The following is a 21,767-nucleotide window of genomic DNA, read 5'->3' on the forward strand; positions in this document are numbered from 1 at the left end:
AGTATGAACCCTGAACTTTGCACCAGATGTAGAGTTTTCTCTCAGGCCTATTTCTAATTCTAAACAGAGAAAAGTACTATTATTACTTACCTTCTGCATGAAAATCAGGACTTAACTGAGTTTATAATAGTTGGGGAAATGATTACTTTAAAGATCATAGTTAAAAGTATGTCCTTACACCAGAAATCACTACTTACCGACTACTGACATTTCAGGAACACTAGCAGTATATATTTCTTCTGGAAATGTTGGTTCATTGTCATTAATGTCATGGATTTTTATGACAAACTCTGACTCGGGCTCCACTGGACTCAGAGTTCTTCTGTTAATAGCCTGGGCACGAAGGGTGTAAAAGGCTTTCTCCTCTCTATCAATCCTTCGAGTGGCATGAATGTCACCTGTTTTCTCATCAATAATAAAAAGAGTACCAGCCCCATCTCCTGATAAAATGTACTTGAGAGACCCATCTCCCTTGTCCTGGTCAGAGTGAAGCTAGAGGAGAAAGAGAGAGAAAAATATATATTTTAAAAAGGGAGGTCATTTTTTTAAAGACATGAAATCATTCTGCATGCAAAAAAACAAGATGAGGGCTAAAAAAAAAGCCCCACTCATTTTCTATTTACATTGACTTGGCACATTGCAGTCATTGTGCTGTATTAAAGCATTCACGTCTCCCTTACTTAACACAAAGAGTCATTTCACTTGACTGTTGTGGTAGATTTTAGTTTTTCAGCAACACCTGTTCTCTGCTGTGAAACATTTGTGCCACAAATCTTAAAGAAGAATTTTATGTTAATGTTGACCTTTTCTTTTCTCGAAGAGAGCCTATTAAAAATTCACAACCTGCTGTGTTAGTTGTAAATTCACTAAGCAGATAAAGGACATGGCAGATACATGACAATTAAGGAAAACAGAACAACTGGTGGTGTGTCACACAATTTTTATTTTTTTTATTTCCTATTATTTATGTTTCCTTCTCCTAAACTGGAGTACTTTTCAGTGTAACTCATTATCACTTTTACGCCCTTCAAATACTTTAAATGGGATAAACCAAAAAGCAGCAGATTCATTAAGCAATCAGTATTGATTTAAATCAGATTATCTAGATATCTTTCTTTACTCATGACTTCTAACACTGGAAGAGCCTTAATGCAAAATGTTTTGCTATTTTTTTACTGTACTGAAATGCAATTGGCTAAGCCAGAGTGTTACACTCAACACTACCTCCCAACTTCCTGTTACACAATTCCCAGCTATCTCATTGAGTCCGTTATGTCTGATTTGCAGAACTGAATAATTCAATTTATTTTCACCCTGAAATGTATATTTTAAATTTTGCAGATGTGCCATATCTGATAAAGGCCCCAATATTATTTTTTAAGCACCTCTAATCTGCTTCTGATTTTGCAGCCACGATGTTGAGCATGGAATTTTGAGAAAAAAACAACCAACAACAACTCTTTAAGCCCATTGAGTGAGTTCAATCAACCATTGGCAAAATTTATGATCATTGTAAGCATGCAGTTACGTGCCTCACTAACTTATTTGTGCATTTAATGACACTGTACAGTAACATTAATTTATAGGTGCAAACAGCTGGACATCTAAGCACTATAAAATGTGTCCACAATTATTTGCAACATCAGATTTGTTGCAACATTTATTTACACGCACAAAATTGTAGCCACAAAATCAAATTTCACTTAAAAAAAAATGGTCAGGCCACAAGAGTATTGGAATGATCCAAAAAGTTTCACACATGAAATAGAACTAGTGCAGCATTTTGGGCTTTTCCCTCGTGTTCTAACTATAGTAAGGGAAAACAGTATAGCAATATTAAAGTAGCATTGACTACTTATAAGAATACCATCTTCAATCATATAAGCTAGGATAGCAAAAAGATGTTCATGCTTAGGGAATAAACTGATCGCACACTTAGATCAGGTATAAATATTCCCCTATGGTATCCAGTTATTACATGTGTTTTCCTGGTGTTCTATGTTGCTTTCATACTCTCCTCTAAAGCATCTATTTCAGGCCACTATCAGAGGCAAAATTCTAGGCTAGATAGGCCACTGGTCTGCTTTGACATAGCAGTCTTCAGGTGTCTGTGCAGAAACCAAATGAGTTCAATGGAGCAGAGGGATGAAGTAAAGGTCAGAGGACATACTCTTGCTGTGATAAATTTTCAGAAGTTGAATCCTTCCCACACACTCATAATGAGCAGATCCTGGAGAAGCGAAGGAACCCATGCAGGATCTAGGATCAAAGCCAGTGTCAGCTTAGAAACTGAGAAACTTAGAAAACTGTTTAAATGTTACTGAACTTTGATTAGAGTCATTTTCCCATTCTCTCTTGATTCACAATCACTAACAGTAAGCATAAGCACAGAGCAAAGAATTACAGATTAAAATTTGCTTGAGCTAAAAATTAAAATAAACAGTGTACACAAAACAAAACATGTTTGTCATGCATCTCTCTTTTTCTCCAAAACGGAAGACAGTCAGGGGCAGCTGGCACCATCTAACAGGAAGAAAGCAAGGAAGGTAATTGTAAGGGAAGTCTCTTCTATGTAACTCCAAGTTCTCTTCTTTCCTGCTCCAGTTTCTTTGCCCCTACAACTTGGAAGTCTCAACCTTTCCTCAGGCTCCTTCTCTTCCACCTCTTCCTTGCTTTCTAATTTTCTTCTCTGGTTTTCTCCTAGACCTACCCAAAGACAAAAAGAAAATCTCTCTGACAGTTCCTTCAGCTATATGCTTCTGGGGGTGGGGGGGGGGAGGAGAGGGCAGAGTCATGATACACACTATCCCTGGTGCTCTATCATGGGAAGGGAGAAGAAGAAGAGACTTGGATGAATTGAATTACCAAAGAGTAACTCTCGTTTTGAAGTAGTTTGGCATGCAAACAAATGCAAACATCTGGGGTACATGGCCCCAGCAATGCAGGAAGAAACACAAGATGCAAGGGAAGTGGTTACACTAGGCCACAGATTTATTAATTCACTGGGAATTATCCAGCAATAATTTGTACAATACGTCATCATTCCTTCCCCAAAAGTGCCCACCAATTTGAGAGATGCTGTCAGCTCTTCCTGCTGAGACCTCATCACCTTCCTGTAATATGAGAGTTCTGGCACTGGGGAAAAAGAGTTGTCTCCCTGCTGTACCAGATATAGGAGCCAACCCTTTCCTTAGCTTCAGTAGGGCATGCTTTCCCCTATGTTATGGTGGCTCTGCCTGGGGTGCCCCCCTATGGCAGGCCATGGCACAAAAAGTGTACCTACCTCAGTATCCCCTTTTCTTCTACAGTCCTCAATTACTCCAGACATGCTTCTACATATAAATGGCCCTTTTGTGGGGTTAGTTTCTTACAAAAGTCCCACAATCATAATTCAAAATTCCCCACTACCATCCAAATAGTACATTCACTTTTTCAAGTCCCTACAAACCATCAATACACCAAATACAGCTCTGGCTCTTCTCACTGTGCCCCAGCTCCCCAATGCAGCTTTGATTTCTCTCACCACATCTCATACCCACCCCTCTAGCTGGGCCCTTCCTCTGCCCTGTTTCCCTATAGTTCCAGCTCCTGCCTAGAGACATCAGTGAATTCACCCCTTCATCATTCCCCAGACTTCAGCCCTCCAGCTCAGAGAGCCAGCAGGCATCTGCCTCTGTTGCTCTGAGACTTCATCCTTCTCTGGCTGTGGCTCGGTGTCCTGGGGAAGTTTGTAGGTGGAGCCCTCTCAAGTACCTCATGTTTTCATCAGCCTGGTCTGGTTTGCTGCTTACTAGGAACTTTCCCTGCTCCCCCCTTCAAGGGCATCCCCTTCCTGAAGCTCTCAGCCCAACTCTGCCTTTCTTCTGAGCTCTCTTGTTCTCTGAACTCTGGATTCCGAATGATGTTGCCTTTGGACTGCCTGTCATTTATAACTCCCTGCAACTCTACTCTCCCCATTACACCAAACTAGGCTGCAGCAGGACTGCAACAGGAGAAGTTGGCCCAATTTCATTTAAGAGGCCAGGTACTGTGTTACACTTCCCAAAATACACTTCCAATTCTGGTTTATCTGGAAACTGGACCACCCTCTGGAATACATACTTCCACTTGACAATTGCCACCTGCTAAGTTGTGACAGCTTGAATGATACTTCCTGACCCTACCCCATGAGATCCTTGAGCTGCTGTGGAGTAGGTGAAAAAATCTGGCTATGAGGGAAAAATTCTCTCTCAGCTCCATAAAGGTTAGTTGTACACATCCCCCAGAAAACCAACAAATCTGGTTCTACACTGATCCAATTAGAAAAAAGGGTTCTGACTGGTGTGCCAGGTATACATATACCTTTCCTCTCCCCTAGGTGCTCAGGGGCCGAGTGTTGGCAGATAATTACAGTATTTGCGCTACATATTTACTAGGGTGAATCCTGAAAAGTTTCCAAACCAAAAAAAAAAAAATGGTTTGTCACTTGGACTGTCTCTATTTTTCATATTGTCAGATACTGTGGATAAAGGCAATATAGAATGGAGACAGACATAGAGTTTCCCATTTCTTTATAGTAGGGCTGTTCATAATAATCACAACAGTACTTTAAACTAGTTTGTTATGAATTTAAAATGGGACTCTGTTTCTCCAAAAAGATCACAAACTTATGCTGTAAAAGCAGCAAAGAGTCCTGTGGCACCTTATAGACTAACAGACGTTTTGGAGCATGAGCTTTCATGGGTGAATACCCACTTCGTCAGATTCACCCACGAAAGCTCATGCTCCAAAATGTCTGTTAGTCTATAAGGTGCCACAGGACTCTTTGCTGCTTTTACAGATCCAGACTAACACGGCTACCCCTCTGATACTTGAAACTTATGCTGAGTTTCTGAGATTTGTCATATTTCACATGGTCTCTCAGCTGCTAGGTATGTGCAAAAAGTACTTAATAAACTGCTGGTGGAACTATAGTACATTTGGGAAAAGCCACAGCATTTAGTCAACAAAGAGAGTCTTCCTCTGCAGCACCCAAATGAACCAGAAGTAGTTAAATAAAGGACTTTGAGGACACACCTATGAATGTTTTGGTGGTGGCTGGCTGCCCTACTGCAGAGCAGAATATTTAGAAGGAGGCTGAAGTTCCCACACTTAATCTAAAGACTTCAGAAGAACTCATGGGAGGACCTATCACCATGGTGTCACAGAACTGCAGGGGCAGTATGCTGGCACCCAATCCTACTCCAATACCAAGCACACACTACTGCAGGATGCTCCCTCTCCTCTTAAGCTTCACGGTCTGTAGATCAGACTACAGGTGGCAACTAGAGGAGTAGAGCAGTAAAACACTCAGAAGTGAGGTGAAGACGTAGACTGTATTCTAGCTCATTCTGTAAGCACTGCCACATGTCAAAGATGACATAACTTCTGCAAGGCGCGACAGCCTTACTCTGTTGTGAGATAAAAAGCAGGTCCTCTGACACTGACTTCACACACGTAGCATTGTTGCAAAGAAAAAACAAAAACAAAAAAACCCTCTCCTTTTAGTAAGATGGCCACCTATAATGCTAATATCAGAAATGTCCATTATAAATGATGTTTTAAAGGGGAAAACTCAAAATACTGAATTATTTTAATTAGTCCTATGAAAATTTAAAGATATTGTCCCAAGTGAAATATGATTTGTCTTTTCCAGACGAGCAGGGAAGTTGGCAAAAAATAAGATGGTGAAGTTTTCCTGTACACTACTTTAAGTATAAAACATTTCATATAGTTCTTTTGGCTAATGGGCATCTGTGTTTCATGACAGCCAAGCTGAGAAAGGAAGAGACATCTGTTTCACTTAGCAATTTTGTCTCACAAAACAATCAGCTGTGAAGATGTGGTTTTGTTTCTATATCCATGCCTGATATTTTGCAAACCAATGAATTTCTTGTTTCTACCTCTCACAGGAACACTTCACTTGTCAGTGGTCACCACCGTATAATTTATCTTACTGGACAAAAATCAGAATATCTGATTTTTTTTTCAACAGCTCTGACTCACTCTACAGCAACTGCAATTCCATATGTCACAGCCCTGTGCATTTAGTTATCAATGAGATTAAAATACTTTCTTTCCCTGAAACACATTCATTTGAGCACTATCACTTACTACTATAAGGCAGTATTATTAAAGTGAATGCAGTGAAATAAATAGCGGACAATATTTGGAAAGAGATGTAGCAATAAGCCTATTAGGTGTATGGCTTTTACAGAAACATTATTAGCAGTGCAATAGAGAAAGATACATTCTCTAGCTGTTGTGTAATTGACTTACATAAAATAGAGCTAACTCAGACTCAATCTCCCCCCATCCCCCACCTCGTCATGGAAAAGACAGATATGTAAAGATGATAGACTAATAAGTCTCTAGAGCAATTTCCATTCAGTTATACCTCTAGAATTCTGCAGTATCTTCATTAAAGTCCATAGAGTTACTTTAGATTTACACCAGTGTAGTTCTAATTTAAAAAGTGACTTGAAAATTACACTGGAGGTTTACACCTTTATTGCCTTTTAATGATTCCAGAATCAAACCTGCTCACTCTATAAGTAAAAAAGATTTTTCTTCCTTAATTGCCAGCCCTCCAAGCTCCATATGGAATCTAAAAGCTGGGTTCTTTCTGTAGTATTAACAGAAGTAAAAAATTTGAAACCTACTTCCACCAGGAAAGCCAGAAGATACTACTCTGAACAACATAAAGAGCAGATCCACTGAGTAAGAAGGTGCCATTTTCACATGCAAGAAAATATGGATTAATGGAATAGCTAATAATAATGGCAAGTATTCTGATGTAAGGATTAATACAGTTTGTTTCTATTCAAATTACAGATTCCAAGGTCATTATCTGAATTTTAGTTAATGTAAAATTCAGAGTATCAAGATACAAATAATAAGAATGTATGTAGTCACTTTTCAGATTAGAACAGTACAACAAGTAAAATCTATCAACTGAATTCTTACATCAATTATATTGGCTATATGAAATAAATCACATATTGGAGGAAGTGTTCTCACCTATACTGTAATTCTTTGCCCGAAACACTGATATTCCAATGTAAAAAAGGAGCATCAAACCTTTTATTTTTTCATTCATCTCTTTTCTGAACACTCTGTAGTACAGTAGTACTCTCCTTGCAATTACCTCCTACAGGAAGGCTTACTTATAAAATACAAAAGCAGACCCTAATTCTAATAACTATGGTACTGAAGAACAGTTATTTCCCCTAACTCTCAAAACATAAAGTATTAAAACTTGTCATTTAATTTTCCTTTGTACCAGCCTAGAAGACAAGATCTACAACAGATGTGGCAAAACCATTTCTCCTTTCCCTTTTCTCTTTTTAGAGTATCTATCCTGCACAATCTATTTCCTAACTGCTGAGTTTTAAATGAAACAGCTTGGTGCCAAATCTCATTCATTTGTAATGAGACTCACTTATTTCGACTTATTCTGAAGGTAGTTTTTAAAGTAATGCTCTTGTCTGATGAAGGATTTTGCACTGTGTTTCAATTAGATACTTACAGTCTCACTCTTAATCTACTGAAATCTCACTCATTTATGTTGTCACAGCTTGCAAGTCCTGTGCTATTGCATGTTATTTAAAAAAGGTGAGAAACGGAGAGGACAAAATGCATATCTGAAAGAGCAATTTTGTGGGACTGGGAAAGATGAAGAGAGAACGAAGTTGTAAGAAAGTACAGCAACTGCATATTGGTTGGAAGCTAAGAAATGCTTTGAAATACTCTTACTTGCTCAGAACAGACAAACACAAATACTCCACTCTGCACTGCACTGCACAGCTAAGGTTAGATTAGTTTGGATTCATTAGCCTTACTTTGCCAAATTTACCTCTGGTGTAAACCCACTTAAGTTATTCAGAAAAGAGGGGAGAAAAATTGAACAAACCCCATAAGGTCCATATGGCAATTAATCTCAGATTTGGTAAACCCATTGTTAACCACTGCTCTCCAGCATGATGTCTGTTGCTGATGACTCCTTGCTGCTGTAGGCTTTGAACTTCATAGGAGTAACAGAGGCTTCATCATGAGTGTGTTAAATCAGTGCCCCTCCCGAGGTCAAGCCCATCTAACAGAGGGGGCAGTTGCAGTTGCCTTGTGCTGCCACAAGTACTCTGGCAGAGACATACTCATTCCGGCAGAGCCAGTGAGACCTAGAGATTAATTTGGTACCAATGATAGTTGAGAGTTATCAGGCCACTGTTTAATTTTCCTTCCATTGTTTAGTGCAAAAAGAAAAATATTACGTTAAGTTCTCCTTTTAAAACAGCAGAGGATCAGAAGTAGATCAGTGCAGAATATGTATGTAACCTGTACTTGATAATGGTTCAAGCCAATAGGAAAGGACACACTGTGAGGTTTTCCTTGTGGAGTTTCTCCCACATTATTCTGGCAGGGTAGCTGTGTTTGCCATGGACTGAGCTACGGGGCTGACCCACAAACCCTGCTGATCTGTAAGAGGCAAGAACCATCCACATAACGACTTGGTCTTCTCATTGACTCTGAAGCCCAGTTTCCCTTTCCCACTCCCTATAAGCTAGGACCAACCCCAGCCAGGATCAGGGCCATTGCACAACCTCTTTGTAATAACCTTAGTCCCAGATTTGGACCTTAGCGTCCCAAATATGGGGGTTAGCATGAAAACCTCCAAGCTTAGTTACCAGCTTGGACCTGGTACCTGCTGCCACCACCCAAAAAATTAGAGTGTTTTGGGGCACTCTGGTCCCCCTGAAAAACCTTCCCTGGGGACCCCAAGACCCAAATCCCTTGAGTCTCACAACAAAGGGAAATAATCCTTTTTCCCTTCCCCCCTCCAGGTGCTCCTGGAGAGATACACAGACACAAGCTCTGTGAACCCAAACAGAGTGAATCTCCCTCTCTGTTCCCAATCCTGGAAACAAAAAGTACTTTCCTATTCCCCCAGAGGGAATGCAAGGTCAGGCTAGCAATCCAACACACAAATCTCCCCTTGATTTCTTCCTCCCACCAATTCCCTGGTGAGTACAGACTCAATTTCCCTGAAGTAAAGAAAAACTCCAACAGGTCTTAAAAGAAAGCTTTATATAAAAAGAAAGAAAAATAAGTACAAATGTTCTCTCTGTATTAGATGATACAACACAGGGTCAATTGCTTAAAAGAATATTGAATAAACAGCCTTATTCAAAAAGAATACAAATCAAAGCACTCCAGCACTTATATTCATGCAAATACCAAAGAAAAGAAACCATAGAACTTACTATCTGATCTCTTTGTCCTTACACTTAGAAACAGAAGACTAGAAAGTAGAACTACTTCTCCAAAGCTCAGAGCAAGCAGGCAGCCAGAAAACAAAGACAAAAACACTCAGTTCCCTCCACCCAAAGTTGAAAAAATCCGGTTTCCTGATTGGTCCTCTGGTCAGGTGCTTCAGGTGAAAGAGACATTAACCCTTAGCTATCTGTTTATGACACGCCCCCCAAATTGCAGACAGTGGGGAAGCTCACTGGCGGCGATTTCCTTCTAGAACTTGAAAATAAACAGATTAATACAACACATACACCTTTACATATACTCCTAAGTATATAACTAACAGACTTCTACATTTTAAGAACACTTTTTAACTACTGAATTCTGGGAAACTCTCACGGGAGAGTGCATCAGCAACTTTATTAGAAGCTCCTGTGATGTGTTGAATTTCAAAATCAAAATCTTGGAGAGCTAAACTCCAACGAAGAAGTTTTTTGTTGTTCCCCTTGGCAGTATGGAGCCACTTTAGTGCAGCATGGTCAGTTTGTAGTTGGAACCGCCGTCCCCAAACATATGGGCGTAGCTTTTCCAGGGCGTACACAATGGCATAGCATTCCTTTTCACTGACTGACCAGTGACTTTCCCTCTCAGACAGTTTCTTGCTGAGAAACACGACAGGATGGAAGTTGTGATCTGTTGCTTCCTGCATGAGCACTGCTCCTATACCACGCTCAGATGCATCTGTGGTTACTAGGAATGGCTTGTCAAAATCCGGGGCCCTGAGCACAGGGTCAGACATGAGCGTTGCCTTAAGTTGGGTAAAGGCCTTTTGACACTCATCAGTCCACTTAACTGCATTTGGCTGGGTCTTTTTGGTCAGGTCGGTCAGTGGGGCAGCGATTTGGCTGTAGTGTGGTACAAATCGCCTGTAGTATCCGGCCAAGCCTAAGAAGGATTGGACCTGCTTCTTGGACCGTGGGACAGGCCACTTTTGGATAGCATCCACCTTGGCCTGTAGGGGGTTTATGGTTCCTCGACCCACCTGGTGCCCCAGGTAAGTCACTCTGTTTTGGCCTATTTGACACTTTTTGGCCTTAACAGTTAGTCCTGCCTGCCTGATGCGCTCAAAGACCTTTTCCAGGTGTAGTAGGTGTTCGGGCCAGGAGTCTGAAAAAATGGCCACATCATCGAGGTAGGCAACTGCAAATTCTCCCAGTCCAGCTAGTAGACCATCTACCAGCCTCTGGAAGGTGGCGGGTGCATTTCGAAGGCCGAAAGGAAGGACATTGAATTCATACACCCCCGCATGGGTGACGAATGCTGACCTCTCCTTGGCAGGTTCATCTAGTGGTACTTGCCAGTACCCCTTGGTTAAGTCTATTGTAGAGATGAACTGGGCACGTCCCAACTTTTCCAATAGCTCATCGGTACGTGGCATTGGATAGTTGTCCGGACGAGTTACAGCATTTAGCTTACGGTAGTCCACGCAAAAGCGTATTTCCCCATCTGGTTTGGGTACCAGAACCACTGGAGATGCCCATGCACTGGTAGATGAGCGGATTATACCCATCTGTAGCATGTTTTGGATCTCCCGTTCTATAGCAGCTTGGGCATGAGGAGACACTCGGTAGGGTGGGGTTCTGATTGGGTGAGCATTACCTGTATCAATGGAGTGATATGCCCGTTCAGTCCGTCCTGGGGTGGCTGAGAACAATGGGGCGAAGCTAGTGCACAGCTCCTTGATTTGTTGCCGCTGCAGACGTTCCAGGGTGGTTGAGAGGTTCACCTCTTCCACGCCACCGTCTTTTTTCCCGTCGTAGTAGACACCGTCAGGCCACTCAGCATCATCTCCCTGGACTGTAAACTGACAAACCTGTAAGTCTCTGGAATAGAAAGGCTTGAGAGAATTAACATGGTACACTTTAGGCTTTAGTGAGGAATTGGGAAATGCTATGAGGTAGTTTACAGCTCCCAGGCGCTCTTGGACCGTGAAGGGCCCTTCCCATGATGCTTCCATCTTATGGGCCTGTTGCGCCTTCAAGACCATAACCTGGTCTCCTACCTTGAAGGACCGATCTCTGGCATGTCTGTCATACCAGGCCTTTTGCTCTTCCTGAGCATCCTTTAGATTCTCTCTAGCAAGGGCTAAAGAGTGTCGGAGGGTGCTTTGTAGGTTGCTTACAAAGTCCAGAATGTTAGTTCCTGGAGAAGGCGTAAACCCCTCCCATTGCTGCTTTACCAACTGTAATGGCCCCTTAACCTCGTGACCATACACAAGTTCAAATGGTGAAAACCCTAAACTGGGATGTGGTACAGCCCTGTAGGCAAACAGCAACTGCTGCAACACTAGGTCCCAATTATTGGAGAATTCGTTGATGAATTTTCGTATCATGGCCCCCAAAGTTCCATTGAACCTTTCCACCAGGCCATTGGTTTGATGGTGGTATGGGGTGGCAACCAAGTGATTCACCCCATGAGTTTCCCACAGTTTTTCCATGGTCCCTGCCAGGAAATTAGACCCTGAATCTGTAAGGATGTCAGAGGGCCAACCTACCCTGGCAAAGATGTCTGTTAGGGCCAGGCACACAGTGTTAGCCCTGGTGTTGCCTAGAGCGACTGCTTCTGGCCATCGGGTAGCAAAGTCCACTAAAGTCAGTACGTACTGCTTTCCTCTGGGCGTCTTTTTTGGGAAAGGGCCCAGAATATCCACAGCTACTCGCTGAAATGGGACCTCAATTATGGGGAGTGGCTGGAGAGGGGCCTTGACCTGGTCTTGAGGCTTTCCCACTCTTTGGCATACCTCACAAGACCGGACATACTTGGCAACGTCCTTGCCCATCCCCTCCCAGTGGAAGGACTTCCCCAACCGGTCCTTGGTTCGGTTCACCCCAGCATGGCCACTGGGATGATCATGGGCTAAGCTTAAGAGCTTCCCCCGGTACTTAGTTGGAACCACCAACTGTTTTTGCGGCTGCCATTCTTCCCGGTGTCCACCAGAAAGAATTTCCTTGTATAAAAGTCCTTGGTCTATAACAAACCGGGATCGATTAGAAGAGCTGAGAGGCGGTGGGGTGCTCCGTGCCGCCGCCCAAGCTTTCTGAAGGCTGTCATCCGCTTCCTGCTCAGCCTGGAACTGTTCCCTTGAGGCTGGGGTCACCAGTTCTTCCTCAGACTGTGGACTTGGGCTTGGTCCCTCTGGAAGCGATGTAGGTGATGGGGTTGTTTCCGTTGCTGGTGTACCGCTCTCCGCTGGTGCACCTGAGGGTATTTCAGGCTCTGGCTGAGCCTTTTGGGTATGGCTGTCTTGTGCTTCTGCCAGTTCTGGCTCGCTGGCGCCCTCTGGCGTTGAGTTTGAAGATGGGGTTGCACTTGCTGGTGCTGGTTGCTGTTCCAGTTCCGGGCCTGGGACTGGAGATGCTGTGGCTGTTTCAGTGGTAGGCATGGAATCCGGGTCCTCTACCTCTGTCTGGGTCTCTGGTAACACAGACGGGGCCTCTGTGGACGGTTCAGGAACAGGAATGGGTCTGGAAGCTTGCCTGGTTTGGCTACGTGTAACCATTCCCACTCTCTTGGCCCGCCTCACCTGGTTGGCCAAGTCTTCCCCCAGTAGCATGGGGATAGGATAATTGTCATAAACTGCAAAAGTCCACATTCCTGACCAGCCTTTGTACTGGACAGGCAGTTGAGCTGTAGGCAAGTCTACAGCTTGTGACATGAAGGGGTAAATTGTAACTTTGGCCTTTGGGTTGATGAATTTGGGGTCAACGAAGGATTGGTGGATAGCTGACACTTGTGCTCCCGTGTCTCTCCACGCAGTAACCTTCTTTCCGCCCACTCTCAAATTTTCCCTTCGCTCCAAGGGTATTTGGGAGGCATCCGGGCCTGGGGATCTTTGGTGTGATGGTGGTGTAATGAATTGCACTCGCATGGTGTTCTTGGGACACTTGGCCTTGATATGTCCCAGTTCATTACACTTAAAGCATCTTCCATCTGATGGGTCACTGGGCCGAGGTGAGTTACTGGAGACTGGTGAGGTTGAAGGGTAGGGTATCTGTGGCTTTACTTGGGTGGTATGTGGGGTCTTTGGCTGTCCTCGGTGGTAGGGTTTATGGTCTGTGTGCCCCCTGGGGTAATCGTTCCCCTTGACAGTAGCTTTCTTGCTTTCTGCCAGTTCCATCCATTTGGCTCCAATCTCCCCCGCCTCAGCGATATTCTTGGGGTTTCCATCTTGTATGTACCGTGTGATGTCTTCAGGAACACCATCCAAGAACTGCTCCATTTGTATGAGGAGGTTCAGTTCTTCCAAGGTTTGAATGTTGTTTCCTGTTAGCCAGGCCTCATAGTTTTTTGCAATGTAGTAGGCGTGTTTGGGAAATGACTCCTCTGGTTTCCACTTTTGGGTTCTGAAACGCCGACGGGCATGATCTGGGGTTATCCCCATCCTGTATCTGGCCTTGGTTAGAAAAAGTTTATAGTCATTCATTTGGTGCTTAGGCATTTCAGCTGCCACCTCTGCTAAAGGTCCACTGAGCTGTGACCTCAATTCTACCATGTACTGGTCTTCGGGAATGCTGTACCCAAGACAGGCTCTTTCAAAATTTTCCAAGAAGGCCTCGGTGTCATCACCTGCCTTGTAGGTGGGAAATTTCCTGTGCTGTGGAGCAATATTTGGCGCCGGGTTGTTAGGGTTGGCTGGCACATGCAGCCCAGCTTTTGCCAATTCCAGTTCATGTTTTCTCTGTTTTTCCTTCTCTTCATTCTCTTTTTGTTGTTTTTCCATTTCTTTTTGTTGTTTTTCCATTTCTTTTTGGTGTTTTTCCATTTCTTTTTGGTGTTTTTCCATTTCTCGGTGGTGGGCCAACTCTTCTTCTGCTTGTTTCCTTCGGTAGGCTATCTCTTCTTCTTCTAGTTTTCTTTTGTGTGCTGCCTCTTGGGCTGCCTGTTCTCTTTGGAAGGCTGCCAGTTTCATGCTTTCTTCCTTTTCTTTCATCTCCATCTCTTTTTGTTTTATTTCCAGTTGCTGTTTGTGTTTTTCCATCTCTCGCCTGTGTTCAGCTTCTTTGATTTGTTCTTCGGCCTCAATTTTTGCCTTAGAAGTCATGGTTCCTGTTTTCTTGGGTTGGGGTGCCCTCCGGTGTTTATCTTCTGAACTGCAGGTTCTGTTGCCTCCTGAAGTCTGCCTAGCAACAGTGCTTTTTGTTCTTTTCTCTCTCTAGCTAATGTTCAATGAAGGGAAACCAGAAAAACCACTTTATTTGCATGCATATAAGTGCTGGTACGACTCTCAATGGGAGTGCTATTGTGTGACAAAAGACTGTTAATAGTCCTTAACGACTTCTGCTTAACATGCAAGCCACAAACTGCCAGAGAGAGCAGAAAAAAAAAATTCTCTCTGGTTCCCTTTTAAAACCAACTGTTTCTCTCTGCTAAAAAGCCCTTAGCAGAGAAAAGAAAAATATAATATTTCCACTGGCTTCTGGATTCTGTCTATATCATCCCACCGGCTGCCACTCATGTAATAACCTTAGTCCCAGATTTGGACCTTAGCGTCCCAAATATGGGGGTTAGCATGAAAACCTCCAAGCTTAGTTACCAGCTTGGACCTGGTACCTGCTGCCACCACCCAAAAAATTAGAGTGTTTTGGGGCACTCTGGTCCCCCTGAAAAACCTTCCCTGGGGACCCCAAGACCCAAATCCCTTGAGTCTCACAACAAAGGGAAATAATCCTTTTTCCCTTCCCCCCTCCAGGTGCTCCTGGAGAGATACACAGACACAAGCTCTGTGAATCCAAACAGAGTGAAATCTCCCTCTCTGTTCCCAATCCTGGAAACAAAAAGTACTTTCCTATTCCCCCAGAGGGAATGCAAGGTCAGGCTAGCAATCCAACACACAAATCTCCCCTTGATTTCTTCCTCCCACCAATTCCCTGGTGAGTACAGACTCAATTTCCCTGAAGTAAAGAAAAACTCCAACAGGTCTTAAAAGAAAGCTTTATATAAAAAGAAAGAAAAATAAGTACAAATGTTCTCTCTGTATTAGATGATACAACACAGGGTCAATTGCTTAAAAGAATATTGAATAAACAGCCTTATTCAAAAAGAATACAAATCAAAGCACTCCAGCACTTATATTCATGCAAATACCAAAGAAAAGAAACCATAGAACTTACTATCTGATCTCTTTGTCCTTACACTTAGAAACAGAAGACTAGAAAGTAGAAACTGCTTCTCCAAAGCTCAGAGAAAGCAGGCAGGCAGAAAACAAAGACAAAAACACTCAGTTCCCTCCACCCAAAGTTGAAAAAATCCGGTTTCCTGATTGGTCCTCTGGTCAGGTGCTTCAGGTGAAAGAGACATTAACCCTTAGCTATCTGTTTATGACACTCTTAAATAGGCTTCCTGTGACAGAGAGGTTTCAGTGGTAAACGTAACGCAATCTCAAGCTAGATCCACTCTCTTAGGTGTTCTTCACATAGCTATTGGGCAAGGTGATGTACATCCTTTGGCCCAACCCTTACCCAACTTAGGACTGTCCACTGCCTTTCTTTTTCCTCCTTAAGGATCTCAGCACACTGTGTGGGATCTCACGGGAAGGTTGTGGAGGGGGGGAAGACGCTTCTTATGACTAGGATTTTACATTTCCTTATACTCATTATTGCATAGTTTATATGTTTCAAGATTGGAATGTTTCTTTTTGCTAGTTTCTGGAGCTGCAAACCCTTATAGAGTATAATTGAAAGTTGTCCACTTATGCATTTTGAAAAGAGTTGACCAGGTTTCAAGAGCATACCCCTACTCGGCCAAACATTCAGCAACAATCTACATAAATTAGTCTCAGGGGAATTAGGAAGCTTAATGTGCTGAAACCCAAAGCAGCCCTTTCTTTCACTGCACTGGAAACTCCACAAACACAGGAAAGAAAAAAATATTCATCTAAACAGGCTTTTCAATAAGGACAACAATCAAAGAGGTAATTAAGCAACAGTTTGAAGAGACCTTCATGCCAACAATAAGCAACATGCTTTTTATTAGACAGCTTAAATATGACTTTATAAAGGAGCTTAGGTATTAACCAAATAACCATTAAAACAGCATTAGCCTTCGTACCTCTTATTACACAATTTGCATTATGTATAAACATCATTAAGTCCTTTTCTTTTTAAATGAATGCAAAACTTCATTAACATCAATGCTTCTTAGCTCTTTTGGCTATTGCTGGAGTCTCACAGAAACCAAAGTTTTCTTTGTTTCCAAATAGATTCACTGTAAAATGTAAATTGTTAAGGGCTGGGCAAAAACATTACCTCTCTATCTTAAGTCAATGCTGTGTTCATGAATGTTCTGGAAACCAATTATAGTGGCACAGCAGCACCAGCTCTGCCAACACACACCAGACTTCCTATACCCCACAACTCTGTCAGTGCATCCCAACCCACGTGCAAACCCTGTACTGATCCACCAATTGATTTAGACTATGAGTGCTTTAGGGCAAGGACTCTGTTATTATACTGGTATGGGTACATTCTTGGGGCAGCTGTCCTATGCCATTGCTCACCACTGACCATGATAACAAGGCTACCCTCCTATTAGTGCATTAGCTTTCATTGAGCTAATGTGAACATGTCTACTCAAGCTAGGTGGTTGGAGTGGTGGGGCTAGGAGGAGAGGGATGGCAAAAGGTCTTTCAGCTGCAGAGAGAGGAGAAAATGAAGATTTGTGGTCAGTAAGCATTGGGTGGGTTGTTGGAGAAAATCTGTATTTTACTCGTCTCTTAGAGTTTTGGAAGGGAGTGGGAGGAGAAAGAAGTGGCAACTTCCTGATTTCAGCACAGATTAATGTGGTGTTTCCAAAGACACAGAGCCCAGAGGTTTGGAACTGACAATGCAGGTATCTTGACTACTGAGGGAAAAAAAAATATGTGTGGTTGCCAAAATATGGATGCTGGGGATTCTTGGATCATGAGGTTGCAGAAGCTGGTGAGATAGCAAGGATTACATCATGACATGGACATTGCTGAGTACAGGCTGATTTGGATGGAAAGAGGTTGCCTGCCTTAGCATCATAATTTGCCTACTCTTCAGTATTTAACTGGTGAGCTAAGAAGTTGTGATCTTCCGGACACTGAGGTGATTCACTTAGGCGGAAGTGATCATAGTTTCATTCCTGGTATACATCTTAAAAAATCTATCAGAGTAGATGTGGATTTGTATCCAGAAGCTGCGATAGTTGTCTCTGATTTGGCTGAGCATCTGAATAATCTCTACAGCAATAATATGAAAACTATTAGTAAGCTATTGATAAGATCTGTAACCTGCTTGTATTATCTCTCAGGGCAACACACTACCTGATTCAAATCCTGTCTAGTTTATAGAACTCAGATTGTGATTTTACTTTTAATTCTTAGGTAACCAGCTGTGACCTGTATGCTTATTACTTATAACCACTTAAAATCTATCTTTCTGTAATAAAAAAATGTTTTATATTTTACCTAAAACAGTGCATTTTGGTTGAAGTGCTTGGGAAATTTACTCAGGTTGCAAGGGATGGTGCACGTCCACTTTCCTTTGTAGAAGTGGTGGACTGGATAATAAACTTACACTGGTCAGGCTTCTGACCAGGGCAAGATGGTACAGCTCTGGGGTCCTAGGCTGAGGAGCTTGGGGAATTGGCTGGAGCCTCTCTATTGTTACTTCATGAGTGGCTGGCAAAAGCATTCATATAACTCAGTTGGGTGTGTCCCTGTCTGTGGATATCTGTGTAAGTGAAGTACCTGGAGAGGTTTACAGCTTGTCACAATATCACAGTGTGAGAGGGAGCCTAGGTTGGTAAGACAGAGGACTCAGCAGTACTCCAGTTCCAGGCTGCAGCCCAGGGAACTCATTACAGTAACTAAAATGATTTAAATTAAATCCTTGCTTACTAACATAGCATCTTTAAAAACAATTCTTAAGAGGGTAACTTACCAAAATAACTGTTCTTTCACCTTAATGATGTAAATATGGACTTGATTCACATTCAGGATACCAAAGAGGATATTTTATTCCCAAACTATTTTTCAAATGAAACATCACAGGATGTCTAAGATTAGAAATGCCCATCTTAGGCTTATTATGATTCAGAAGTTGTAGCTCACAGTATTTTTTCAAAATGCTTGTTGCTGCCCTTGGTAATTGATGCCATACAATGCATCATTCACTGAAAAGTATATCCAAATTGTGCAAATCACAGTAACCGGCTCCACACTTTCACCAAAGCCTTCCACAAAGCATCTATGCCATTTTTTTGCGGGGGCGGGGATAACTTTTCTGAAGCACACTGTATCACAGAATTCTCTCTCTCTTTCTATAATGGAATATACTATATTCACTCCATTGTGTTAAAAACAAAAACAACCCAACCCCCCCCTTATCCTCCATCCACACACACAAATCCTGCCTGAATTCTTTCACTCCTTGCTCAGCTTATGTTGGTGACCTTGGATTGCTGTTTTTGACATTCACTCAAAAAGCCTCCATTTGGTTGGCTTTTGGCTACAGAACTATATATACCTACCTTCATGCCCCCTCTTAATCTCCTCTTTTTCAAACATAGGTCTAGTTTGATAAACCCTTTAGAATAACTGAAATCCTTGAGTCCCTGTATCATTCTGTTTGCCCTTTTCACTTCTGTATTCTTTTTATAATGCGACCAAAACTGTGCACACTATTCTAAACATAGTCTCGCTAAAGTATTCTCTCTCATTTTCTCCAACTTATATAAAGCCACTTGAGTTTTTTTCCTTACAGCTGCTGCCAAGCCTTATTCCTAAAGTTTAATGACCATTAATCAATAATCATCCTCCTTATTTTCAACTAAATAGCACTGAAACTCTTTCTCTCTTGGTCTTTCTTTCTCACCTCCGTTCCCACTTAATTTGTTTTCCAACTGTAGTTTAATTTTTCCTCTTCAGTTATAATTACTGGCACTTCTATGGCTTTCATTACCTGTAGTATCCTTGCTTATGGATCACGGTTGGTGTCATGTAGTTGGTAGCATGGTAGGTGTACCACAAGCCTTGAGGAAAGTGTAAATGGCACTTCTGGCCCTATTAGTTTTAGTACTCAGTGCATTCCAGAAATATTCATCTATGAAAAAAAATCACTATTTGGGTTGGTAGAAAGGAAAAGCTGCAAATGCATATTCCTGGGGGGAATTCTGTCGCACTGCTCATGCACAGAATTCATGTTCTTTGCAGATTCCTCCCTCCCGCAAAGAATAATACATTCTGTGGGGGAGGTGCTCAAATTATACGTTTTGCCCACCCAGGGCTGCTGTGGCACCAGAAGAGAAGGCAGCTGGAACAGGACCGGAGCAGCCAGCCATGAAGACAGAGGGGGAGAGGCTGCCTTCTCACAGTGTCCCGCTTGTGGAGCTAGGTGAGGAGGCCTAGGATATAGAATCATAGAACTGGAAGGGACCCTGAGAGGTCATCTAGTCCAGTCCCCTGCACTCAAGGCAGGGCTAAGTATTATCTAGACCATCCCTGACAGGTGTTAGTCAAACCTGCTCCCTCTTCCTTCTAACAACCTTTTATGTACTTGAAAACTGTTATGTCCCTCCTCAGACTAAACAAACCCATTTTTTTTCAATCTTCTTTCATAGGTCATGTTTTCTAGATCTTTAATCATTTTTGTTGTTCTTCTCTGGACTTTCTCCAATTTGTCCACATACTTGTCCACGTACTTCCTGAAATGTGACACCCAGAACTGAACACAATACTCCAGTTGAGCCCTAATCAGCGCGGAGTAGAGTGGAAGAATTACTTCTCGTGTCTTGCTTACAGTGCTCTTGCTAATACATTCCAGAATGATGTTTGCTTTTTTTTGCAACACCATTACACTGTTGACTCATATTTAGCTTGTGATCCACTATGACTTCCAGATCCCTTTCACGGAACTCCTTCTTAGGCAGTCATTTCCCATTCTGTATGTGTGCAACTGATTGTTCCTTCCTAAGTGGAGTATTTTGCATTTGTTCTTATAGAATTTCATCCTATTTACTTCAGACCATTTCTCCATATTGTCCAGATCATTTTGAATTTTAATCCTATCCTCCAAAGCACTTGCAACCCGTCCCAGCTTAGTATAATCCGCAAACTTTGTAAGTGTACTCTCTATGCCATTATCTATATCACTGATGACGATATTGAACAGAACCGGACCCAGAACCAATCCCTGCGGGACCCCACTTGTTATGCCCTTCCAGCTTGACTGTGAATGACTGATAACTAATGGGAATGGTTTTCCAACCAGTTATGCACCCACCTCATAGTAGCTCCATCTAGGTTGTATTTCCCTAGTTTGTTTATGAGAAGGTCATGTGAGAAAGTATTAAAAGCCTTACTAAAGTCAAGATATACCACATCTACTGCTTCCCCCTAATCCACAAGGCTTGTTAGCCTGTCAAAGAAAGCTATCAGGTTGGTTTGACATGATTTGTTCTTGACAAATCCATGCTGACTGTTACTTATCAGCTTATTATCTTCTAGGTGTTTGCAAATTGATTTCTTAATTATTTGCTCCATTATCTTTCTGGGTACAGAAGTTAAGCTGATTGGTCTGTAATTCCTCGGGTTGTCCTTTTCCCCCTTTTTATAGATGGGAAGTATATTTGCCATTTTTCCAGGGTTCAAGAATGTCTCCCTTCTTCCATGACTTTTCAGAGCTAATGACTCAGCCAGTCAGCTCCTTGAGTATTCTAGGATGCATTTAATCAGGCCCTGGTGGTTTGAAGACATCTAAATTGTCTAAGTAATTTTTGACTTGTTCTTTCCCTATTTTAGACTCTGATCCTACCTCATTTTCACTAGCATTCACTATGTTAGATGTCCAATCACCACCAACCTCCTTGGTGAAAACCAAAACAAAGAAGTCATTAAGCACCTCTGCTATTTCCATATTTTCTTTTATTGTCCTTCCCCCCTCATTGAGTAATGGGCCTACTCTGCCCTTGGTCTTCCTCTTGCTTCTAATGTACTGGGGGAAACGGACAGCGTGGATCACATGGGGTTGCTGGGGGGTCACATTGATTGGAGTTCAGAAGGGCTGGTGGGAGTGACAAATTGGGGAGTGAACACAAGAGCTAGTGGGATGACAGCACTCAGTGAGGGGCTGAATGGGAGCATGGGTGCAGGGCCACATAGGGATGGGGTAGACTAGGGGTCAACCAGGGTCTGCATGGGGGAGGATCCTCAACTCCCTAAAAATCTCTCCCCCTCCAAACCTCCCATCCCCCACATTCTATACTTCTCCCACCAACATTCAACAACCCTCCAGGTTCACTCCCAGGCTCCTGCACAGCTATTTCTTCCCTGTCCCACAGCTCCTTCATTATCCCTGACTCCCCCCAGCCTTTTTTACTGCTTCTGAGGGGTGCAGGAAATACGTTTCTTAATTGTAGTTTAAATGAATTATTACTCAGAGTTTGGTATTAATATGCCTAGTAAGGAATTTATTTGTCAA

The 21,767-nt window shown here is 42.5% G+C and overlaps 1 protein-coding gene across 2 annotated transcripts in view; it reads right to left on the bottom strand.

The window, feature by feature from the left end:
- The window catches only part of LOC127043534 (cadherin-10), a 163,161-nt gene that overhangs the window by 69,912 nt on the left and 71,482 nt on the right, over positions 1 to 21,767 (bottom strand). For both annotated transcript variants that reach the window (XM_050937425.1, XM_050937424.1), the window contains exon 3: positions 198 to 492. In XM_050937425.1, the coding sequence (XP_050793382.1) occupies positions 198 to 492 (295 nt within the window). The remainder of the gene's footprint in view (positions 1 to 197; positions 493 to 21,767) is intronic.

The sequence above is a fragment of the Gopherus flavomarginatus genome, chromosome 2, assembly GCF_025201925.1.
Source record: "Gopherus flavomarginatus isolate rGopFla2 chromosome 2, rGopFla2.mat.asm, whole genome shotgun sequence".
NCBI classification, from domain to species: domain Eukaryota; kingdom Metazoa; phylum Chordata; order Testudines; family Testudinidae; genus Gopherus; species Gopherus flavomarginatus.